The 10,280-nt window shown below is 39.8% G+C and overlaps 1 protein-coding gene across 4 annotated transcripts; it reads left to right on the plus strand.

Annotated features, from left to right (window-relative positions):
- The first annotated feature begins 797 nt into the window (after positions 1–797).
- On the plus strand, positions 798–9,308 carry rab5ab (RAB5A, member RAS oncogene family, b). 4 transcript variants are annotated; one of them, XM_061246071.1, is made up of 6 exons: positions 798–991; positions 4,256–4,444; positions 4,634–4,785; positions 5,703–5,825; positions 6,013–6,106; positions 6,755–9,308. In XM_061246071.1, exons 2-6 carry the CDS (start codon positions 4,279–4,281, stop codon positions 6,868–6,870), a joined length of 651 nt encoding a protein of 216 aa, XP_061102055.1. In that variant the 5' UTR covers positions 798–991; positions 4,256–4,278; the 3' UTR covers positions 6,871–9,308. The 4 variants fall into 4 exon arrangements, with proteins under 4 accessions (XP_061102055.1, XP_061102027.1, XP_061102047.1 ...); XM_061246043.1 differs by having other exon boundaries at positions 800–991; positions 4,215–4,444; XM_061246063.1 differs by lacking the exon at positions 798–991 and adding an exon at positions 1,195–1,336 and having other exon boundaries at positions 4,215–4,444.
- The last annotated feature ends 972 nt before the right edge of the window (positions 9,309–10,280 follow it).

The following is a 10,280-nucleotide window of genomic DNA, read 5'->3' on the forward strand; positions in this document are numbered from 1 at the left end:
CCTTAGCAATGTCCACAAAACATATAAATTCGAAGAAGAGTACCTACATCAGCACTACCTGAAATGAGGAATTTCTAAAACTTAAATCAAACCAAGTTATAGTTAGCTGATAGCAAAGTGCTAGCGAGTTAACTGTGGTATCAGCTGACGTTACCGTTTTTAAATTAGGACATCTGTCGATACATTTCCAGTTATGCTTCCCTTGTAACAGAGTCATTTTTTTTGGCAGGTCATATAAGTTTTCTGACTGTAGCGTAAATGTTCAAGTTCCCGCTACTGAATTCAATTATTTGAATTGTAGCATACACTCCAAGTACTCATTACCACAAAGATGAACTTCGCACAGTGTTTATGTTCGGTCACTTGGCAACTAGCGCTAGGAAACCGCATGTCGCCTCTCTACTCTGAAACGCCGTAATCGGATAGTATGAATGCTGCACAGTTACAGTTACGTGTGCATAGGTATGGTGTTCTCACCGCTTGTGTATGGGGGGGGGGGGGGGGGGGGGGGTACTACAAATTCACTTATCAGTTCACTTATGAGGTGTCCGTTTCTCTTTCCCCTGGAATGTATTGATCCGGCGAGAGTGTTCATACATCGGACATCGGATGGCTTTGGAAAAATAAGGAATTATAGGGGACTTGAAGCAATAAATCTGTATCATTCCCTACCCTGTATCCTACTCGATGACAGTAGCTAGGTGTCGCTATGTACTTTATGCTTATTGACCAAGTGAGACAAAACGAAGAACAAGAATAACAGGAAACCCCCTGCGTGGCAAGCAGAAGTTGCGTCTGACGTGGCATGAGGGGCGGAAATGCTTGTTTGAGCGAGTGTGTTTTGGTTCTAAAAAAGGGGAAGTTGCGAGAAAAAGGAAAGGTGGAGACCGGACCAGGGCCGATTAAATAATTTACTTGTGTATCATAAATATTCCGATCAAGGAGGTATTCAGACGAGACACGTGGGCACAGTTATTTTCATAACAACCAGGTAACAATTAACTAACTAAATAGTCAATGCTACGCAAAGTTACCAAGCTAATGTTAGCGATTCACCCGTGTGCGACGTTGACTGGTTGATACCAAAGAATGCCAAATTAGCTACCTCTAGCTAGCTAAATAGGCCCTACTCGTAAAGAGACACATATGCCAGTTCCATATTAACGTTAGATAGATCATATTTTATTGGTTTCTAGTGACGAGGCTAGCTGTAGTTGCTTTTATATTGAACTTGATGTTGATGGTTAGCTTTTTGCTATCGTTGTGAATCGATGGCTGTCTAGCGAACCCGGGCGAGATGGGTAGCTACAAACGTTAGGTTAGCTCTAGTAGTTTGGTAGGTACCCTAACTGTTAGCTAGCTATAGCTACCAATAGCAGTTTTAGCTTGCTAGGACTGGTAAACTAACACTAGCTAGCATAGACTAATTTGTGTAGACTATTTCTTTCATTGGTTCGTTGGGAAATGTGATACCCTAATGGATGATTTTTGCTGCTTGGTAACTTTTAATAAAACAGATTATAGCTTGCTATTGGAACATAAACATCCACTGCTATCCAGATAGTGTGTCCAAAATGGCGTCATCCTTCGGCATTTTAGACGAAACAACGAAAAGGGATGGGGTAGCTAGCTCGCTAGCAAGTTTGAGGAGTACCTAGCATTCGGAATGTTTAATAAACTAGGGGTAAAATGGAGCTTCTCAAGCTAAATGTTCTTAACTCGCTAAACAGTTTGTCGCTAGCTGTATTCTATCTGGCTATTTTACTGATACTGTAATGTTGGCTACAAGTTAGCCTACATACTAAGCTAGCTCGAACTACGCCCTTGGTGTGGACTGGCTGGATAACTTGGTTACTAGATTGATATCGAACGTTACTCCGGACAGTTGACGCTACCAGGAACTAAGCAAGCTTACTTGTCTGCCAGCTATTATTTTACAAGTTGAGCCAACGTGATAGGAATAATTACGTTGTATGTTTAATTTAACCAGTTAGCTAGCTAAATACTTGTAACATTACGTTAGCTATTCATAACAAATCAGTTTTCAGTTTAAGAAAGTGCTGTCAGTCGACTAGCTATTTACAACCACAAGGCTATTCGATAACTTTAGCTACCTAGTTGCTCTAGATATGTTGCATTGTCGCAGATGTATTTTCCTCTATTTTCCTCCGCACCTAATTCAGGAGTGAATAACTTCTGTTCGCTTCATATAGCTAGCTAGCTGTATTGCTGCAATGTTTAGCTTGTTTTACTTATGTTATCATTAGAAGCAATTGGTGGCAACCATACGTCTACTTCTTAGAGAGATTGCGGTCATTTTTTAAAAATATAATATATTGTATACGTTTAAAAAAAGGATATTCGCAGACGCATTAGCATGCGTCATGTGTTAGTGGATTATTATTATTATTATTTTGTAGTCAGGTGACGGTGGTGAAATTGGCAAAAAGGTGAGAGATTTATTTTAGATTTTGCTGACTTAGGTATATGCTTTCAATCATCGTCTGTTTCCGCCAAATGAAGTGAGAAATTATACTCGAAAAATTTGGGCAGGCACATGGTATCGTTGGGGTGGAGCCTCTGTTAGATGGTTAGCCATGTGCGAAGTTCTATATTTCAATATAGCTAGGCTATGTGTTATATTTGTACTGTAAAAGTGCAAGTAAACATGCTTGAAAGTTGAGTGGGTGTTTCTAAATATGTTGTTCATGTTGCTGGAGTAATAATTTGTGTGTCAGTAGCTAGTCCCTAGAACCAGTGCTGCTTCTTTTAATATTAATCAACAGATTCTATGGCTATGACATTCTATGGCTGCCAAGGGAAACTTTAGCTAGCTGCCTGTAATATTGTAACAAGGCTATTGCTTATATTATTTCTCATCATTGCTATGTAATATTTACACTGACGATCGTTAGAATATTTATATATATATAACTGCATGCCAGTAAGATAAGTAATATTTCTGTCATATTACTGCATATTTATGTGACAGATTATACTGACATTTATAAATGGAATCATTTTGGTTTGGTCATTTATAAGGAGGAGGGATAAATTACTGGAATTGGACAATCGTGCAGGGACTTGCACTGCACAAGGCCTAGATTACTCAGTGTGTTATTTAAAACTGCTATGTCCACTGACTGCTTTTTAAAAAGTAATTATGATTCTTAGTGAGAGGTTATGCCATGTGGAAATGCAACAACATGAAGTTTGGGCATGTTTTTGCTATTTTCTCTGATTTGTTTTTTAAACCATTGTCCTTTTTCCTCTACTTATTTATTGCATGTTTCTGTGCTGTGTATGCTATTTATGTGTCTGTCACTGAGAACTTATACTGCTGCTGCTGACCCAAGTTTGGGCCTGTAAAGATTTGTTGTTTGATTTGCATGTGTGCTGACTACTCAGTACTGTATCTTAAATGCTATTTAGAATAACTTCAATGCTATCTGTTGAAGTATTTTCTACTACAGAAAAATCAGATGAGCAGTCATGAGCTATGGCACTTTTGATTTGTGTGAAGCCAATGTAGCTGTAAATAAAACTGGGCTGTGTGTTCAGTGTGTCAAATTAAAGGCACATGTCCCTAGTTATAATAGTAAGAGTTTAGCCAAGTAACATGTTCTTATAGGTTGAGTGAGTTTGCTTGTTGGTGAATCTTTATATGTGTATAAACAAGAAGGTGTGTAAGCAGGTTACATGTCGGTTATGACTGAGATTGTCAGCTTTGTGAAAGAAGCCTAACTTAGCGCAGCTGACTTATGTGTGGGTCTTATTGCATAACTTCAACCTAGCAATATCGGCCTATGTCAGGAGTGGGCAAATCTGGCCTTGGAGTACCACTGTGGGCAGGATTTTGTTTAGATAAAAAAAAAAGGTTGTAATGTTTTTTCTGTCCAAGTATGCTCCTTGTTTAATTTGATTGAAGATATTTCCAGGTTCTGCCACTGTTCAAGGATGCCTTTTAATAAAGAAATAAAGAAAGAAAGAAAGAAAGAAAGAAATAAAATCCTGTAAATGACTCCTTTGGAAGCAGCTTTTGTTTGGGTGTGATTCAATCAGAAGTACACTACTGTTGCTACATGCCTGTCTAGATACAACAGCTTATGCCTGCTTAGATGTTAGCTTACATATTAGAAGGTAGTTGACTATAGTTTTCATCCCATGCTTGTCTTAACCAGTTAGTGTTTACGGAAATGTGTGCTCCTCTGCAGTTCTGGGAGTGACCGGTTAAGAAGCTCTTCTTCACATCCAGAGCAGGAGACTGGGGTTCAGGTCATGGCAAGTCGGGGAGGAGCTACAAGACCCAACGGACCTAATGCTGGCAACAAGATCTGCCAGTTCAAGCTGGTGCTCCTCGGGGAGTCGGCCGTGGGGAAGTCCAGTCTCGTGCTCCGCTTCGTAAAGGGCCAGTTTCATGAGTTCCAGGAGAGCACAATAGGAGGTACGTCGCACACTACATTCATGTTTTTCTTTTCATGGAGGACCATGCTATCCTGTTATACTGTAATTGCAAGGCCTTTCGGGGGGGAAACCTGTGGGGGAGAGCCTTATTCAGGGTTCTTCAAGTGATTATGTGATTTGAGTTGACCGTGAAACACTTGTTTCTGGCGTCTGTCTCTGTCCAACCCAGCTGCCTTCCTCACTCAGACCGTGTGTCTGGACGACACAACGGTGAAGTTTGAGATCTGGGACACGGCCGGACAGGAACGCTACCACAGTCTCGCACCCATGTACTACAGAGGTGCACAGGCCGCCATCGTGGTGTACGACATCACAAATGAAGTGAGTCAAGGTTATGTCATGCAGAAAGTCAACTTGAGCAATGGAACACAAACATCAAGCTACGTCAAGCTACGCCCTTCCTTTAAACACTGCAGTTTTGACCTGATTTCATGAAGCCATAATTGCTCATTATGTAAGATTATCCCCATTTAGCAGGACTCGTGTGTAACAATCCCCTGGATAGTTGCATCACAACGTAGATGCACAACAAGAGCTTTGTTAGGCACCTTTGTGTTGGAATAGGGTGGAGCTTCTCAAGTGAGCTCATCTTTTTGCTAATTTGTTCTTTCAGTTAGTGTGTGAAAAGAATGGACTTGTTACGTCGTATTGGTAGCTTACAGTAGTACATGACTAATGCATGCCTTAACACGTGGTGTCTACAGTCATGGGGCATTATGCTAGGATGGCCTGGTTTGGGTCTGCCCTGGGTGGGTGACCCTTCTCTTTGCACACTGGCAGCTTCTCTGGGCATTCAGGCTGGGACTGTCCAGCACTTCAGCTCTGTAGATGGGTGGCTAAGCAGGAGGATTTCAGATTGAAAATTCTTCATGTACTCCACTGGACACATGATGTTGAATTGATTGAGCTGGCCTTGTCATTGGATAGTCCCAGGTTATGGATCAAGAAGTGGGAAGTATATAACCAAGATCATTCTGTTAAGATCTAATTCAGTATGGAATTTTCAGATTTTCTTTATCTTTGGTCATCAGTTTTTTTTTTTTCCTGTATGTTAGTCACACTAATAATAATACAATGATATGATTATTTAGCTGTGGAGCTTTTTGGAGCACACTGATAACGTCATATGTATGTACATTTGTAAATGTGTGCTTGCTTGAAGTTTGAGACCAAGCACAATCAGTCTTTGTCCAGCTGTTTACTTTGTTTTAGAAGTGCTATCTTTTCTTGTGTTCCAGGAATCATTTGCAAGGGCAAAAAACTGGGTAAAAGAGCTTCAGAGACAAGCAAGTCCTAATATTGTAATAGCTTTGGCCGGGAATAAGGCTGACCTTGCTAACAAGAGAGCAGTTGACTTTCAGGTTTGTCTTTTTTATTTTTTATTTTTATAACACTTCCTCTGAATTTGTGCTGGAATAGCTTGCATATCAGTTCATGTGATATTTTGTCTTGCAAGGTTATGAATATATCTCTAGTAATTGTGCCATTGTAGAAAGCACTGTAATTTAAGTGAATTGTTAGCTTGTGTAACACTGTTTTTTTTTTCAGGATGCACAGTCGTATGCAGATGACAACAGTTTGCTGTTTATGGAAACGTCGGCAAAGACTTCAATGAATGTCAATGAAATATTCATGGAAATTGGTATTTATTTTGTTCTTTACACCAATATTGTTTCAGTGTTTCAGTATTACTTTGCAGAAGTCAAGCCAAAAGCTTTAGACCTGCAAACTGTTTTCTGGGTTGAGTTCCTGGGTTGAGAGTTAAATTACACACATTATACTTATTCACTTTCAATTAAGTAGCCAGTATTCCACAATTCCCATTCATAGATTGGCCTATATATAGGCAGTATCATAAAGCGTGCATACCTAAATTTCCTACTTTGTTAGTTTAGTGAAGTGTGGCATTTAAATTACCTTTATGTAATGTGCTGAGTATTGCATTCTGTGCACGCAATGGGATTGTGAGATTGTTTCTGGTACATTTTGATATGACATTTTCATTTTCTTTCAGCCTGCTTAGGTAATGACATTCAAGCTTCTCAAATAAAATGACTTGTGTGTAGATATCCTCAGTTGACTTAGTAAAGTTTGCAATATGCCATTGCATGATTTCAAGATATAGTTGGTTAGCTGAATAATTCGGAGACCTAAGGTAATATCTAGAAATAGCCAGTGCAGTCAATAGAACCATTATGCAGCTGTAAGTCAACAACAATATGTGTGTAGGGTTATATGTCATTTCATTGTTTTATCAACAAACAAAAAAATCTTTCATTTTCTCTTTCAGCGAAGAGATTGCCCAAAAATGAGCCCCAGGCAGCTGGACCAAACAGCGGACGGCCCAGGGGTGTGGACCTCACTGAACCACCCCAGCCCACCAAGGGTCCCTGCTGTAGTAACTAACCACCCCCTTCAACCCCCCAAAAACACACACCTCACTTCCTAACTCTGGATAACATCTGGACCAGGGGCTCTTCTTCCCAAACTCACCCCCTGGTATAGCTAAAGACTCTGTATAGCTGCATTTCTAATACAATTTGTTCTTTATTTTTTGTTGTCTTTTTTTAAGTACTTCAGAATTATGGATGCATGTATCACTACAAGGCCTAAACCATACATTTTTAACTTTTTCAGTGATAAAAACTAACAAAGTGAGTGAAAGATTTTTCTTTTCTTATTTTTAGTATTCAGTGGAAATGATGCTTTGAAGAGAGTGGCCTCCCATCTCCTCTCTGCTTGCTATGCTAAGTTCTCAGCAAGGGAGTGAAAGAGGTGTTAATTATGGACATGGATCTTAAGTTTGTTTTTTTAATGTATTCATTACTTTCCAACAAAATCTGTAGTAGCGCTAGAGCCAAGTTTTCATGCTCATGTAGGTCCCTGGGCAATGCCTGGTTCTAGCAGTTCTTGCAGTTGTGCAATGGTTTACAGTATTGATGCAGTGACTACTGTGTGCAAGGACCCTCATTAGCACAAAGCATTCCTCGCCTCAGTGGCTGGCTGAGTCCGTTTGCAGAAGGGTTTGGCAGAGATGCAAGTTTCCGCATCGTCTCAGCCCTCTGAAGCGCCTGATGGCTCTGTAGGGACTTTCACCAGCGTGGTGACTGGGTGAAGGTTCAGGGCATCCGCGATGAGAACAGCAACCGGACAGCCCACATGCCATTCAGTTTCACAAACCGAATCATCTGTACTAGGAAGGTCCCATTATAGCCTATAAAGGTTCTTAATTATTACATTGTCTTTAATGAGGAGGAAGAAAGAAAGAAAAAAAAAAAACACAGGTTTGTCCTAAACACTCCAGCTGTCTTTAAAATTTTGATGTTAAGGAAATCAGTAAGTCTTTGATTCTCATGCCTTGCACTAACGATGAATATTCCCTGTCTACTGCCTGTGTGATATAAACAATATACTGTAAATAGGGTGTTGCAATGTAGTCTACTTTTTTCAATATATGACTTTGAGGACTAATGCTTGATAGGGAGTTGCCTAAGGATAATCATATAGTCTGTACAGTAACCAGGGGCAGCTCTACTATGGGTCTGCAGTTTTTCACAAAATGGTTAAATTATAATCAATGGTGGTCTTTATAAATGTATGTAGTGTTATTAACAATTGAACATGAAATGCATTTCTTTAGTGGTCTGTCTTGTACTTCTCTCAAAATTGTCTGTTCATCATTTTGATCATTTATTTTGCATTGCACTAATTTTAGTGATTGGACAACACCCCATTCAATATCAAACTTAGCATTTAAATCAACATTGGATTTGTACTTTACTGCTGAGGCAAGACAAGTAGCTGAACTGAGAAACTAATTGGCAGTTGCATTCTTACAACCAAACAGGTTAAATCAGTGATGTAACCACTTTAACCGTGAAAGACTGGTCAGTTCTAATGTTCGAGTACGAGTTCATGAATAAATAATTTAATAAACAGGAATATATTGTATACTTTCTTGCTGTGAACCTTTAGTGCAGCTCAAATGTGTGAATGCAACACATTTCCAGCTCTTAAAATGAACTGAAACTGGAAATGTCTTCAGCTGGAATGTTTTCCTGTTCATTTAAACTGGTGTACACTTAAGTTTCACTAGCTTCTTTAGGCCTCTATCTGTGTAGCACTGCAGTCAGTGAGCTGTTCTTTCCTCCAGTACATATACCTGCTGTTTGCACAAGTTTTCTAAATGTCAGCTGAACGTTACAAGCAAGGTGTTTTTAGGCATTTTTGTGGATTCATTTTAGCCAGTTGCTTCCTTTACCTCTGTGCTTAATTCACCTGCATCTGTGGTTTCCTGGTCCCTCCTCATCCATTCTATTCAAGCCCAGCTGTGCGTATGGGATTTCTCGTTGGGTAGGTTTGAGTGGAGCTGGTTCAGTAAGAGCTCCTGGTGAATCTAGCTTTAGATTGAGAGTGGCCTGCTCATCCAGGATGCCCCACTATCCACCAGGGGAAGATGATGACCTGGACGGATTGATTACACAGAAGGGACACAACACGGGGCACAAGAATAACTGAACCATCTGGTTTGTGATCTTCATGGTAACCAACTTTGTGATTCATCGGTTTGCCCCTCCAAGTGTTCCAATGCTAGCGCAACCACGTAAAGGCTACCAGTTCTATGTATGTTTGCATCCAAAGCCACAATTATCTGAAACCAATACAGGGTCTGTTATGTGGAGAAAAAAATATGTCTTCAGAGTTTTTTTTTGTTTTTGTTTTTGTTTGTATTTTCTAAATACAGTGAGTCAGGAAAGGCAGTTAAAATTAAGCTATAAGCAGTACTGGTTTTACATGGGTATTGTACGTTGGCTTTAAGAAATTAAAGTTCACCAAAAAAATAACTTTTGATGAATAATGTTTTTGTAATTACATATGTATGTTGTGTGATCGTTATATGTATTTATCATAAAGCCAAGTGTTTTCTGAAAATTACCCAGGGAATTGCAACCTGGTGCTCTAGGCTTGCCAGGTCATGTTTAATCATTTTATCTGGTTATTATGAAGCCGCATATGTATGTCAAGTGAAGAATTAGGATGTGGGCCATTCCGTCTGCAGTCAATCACTTTCTGACCTCACCTTTCAACTTTTTATGTTAACTTAGTTAATTCTGGTTTGATGAGCCAGAATGACCAACCGTCACAGCATTGTAGGTATATACAGGGCCTGGGGCATGACCGCAGAAGTTACACAATGTTTTCCCTGAGGCATTGGTTCGGTCGAATGACCAGGAAGTTATGTCCCAGCTAAAAAATAAATAGATGAAAAGTTCCACAGAAAGCGGGAGTGAACACATTTTTAATAATAAAAATGTTGTTTAGCTGATGCTTTTATCCAAAGATTAGACTTAAGTAGGGGGACAGGAAGATCTTATCTCAGCCTCTTATAAAGAGCATGGAAGGAGTACACAAACAAAAGAGAGCCAATTTGTCAAAGGCCTATCGGTTATTCAAAGCGGAACATCCTGAAATTGAAGTGGGTTTCTACGAATTTGCAGTGTTGCGACCAAAGGACCGTACTGGCAGACAGAAATAGCATGCATTCAGTTTGTGTATGCACAATACATCATGCAAAGCTGGTGGTTTTCTCATCTAGTCTTCTGCAACTGAGTGCTCAATGAGTTAGGCAATCCAATAACAAGTCAGAGATCTCTAATTCATCTCCTCTGTCCTCCTGTGGAAGCTTGCCAGTTAGGAAAGTGTGAAACCTGCTCTTCACCGGATGATTTCAAAACTATTCTTCAGCAGCTTTATGATGCCAATTTGGTAGATACGGTGGAATTAAAGAAGCAAACTACAGCAGACAGAAGTACCCT

This window comes from Conger conger, chromosome 1 (assembly GCF_963514075.1).
Source record: "Conger conger chromosome 1, fConCon1.1, whole genome shotgun sequence".
NCBI classification, from domain to species: Eukaryota; Metazoa; Chordata; class Actinopteri; order Anguilliformes; family Congridae; genus Conger; species Conger conger.

What these genes read in the sequence shown, in the direction of transcription:
- rab5ab (XM_061246071.1), top strand. Translation starts at nt 4,279, where the DNA reads ATGGCAAGTCGGGGAGGAGCTACAAGACCCAACGGACCTAATGCTGGC. An exon ending in AGAGAGCAGTTGACTTTCAG is followed by an intron (nt 5,826 to 6,012) that starts GTTTGTCTTTTT and finishes TTTTTTTTTCAG; the next exon opens with GATGCACAGTCGTATGCAGA. An exon ending in TGAAATATTCATGGAAATTG is followed by an intron (nt 6,107 to 6,754) that starts GTATTTATTTTG and finishes TTTCTCTTTCAG; the next exon opens with CGAAGAGATTGCCCAAAAAT.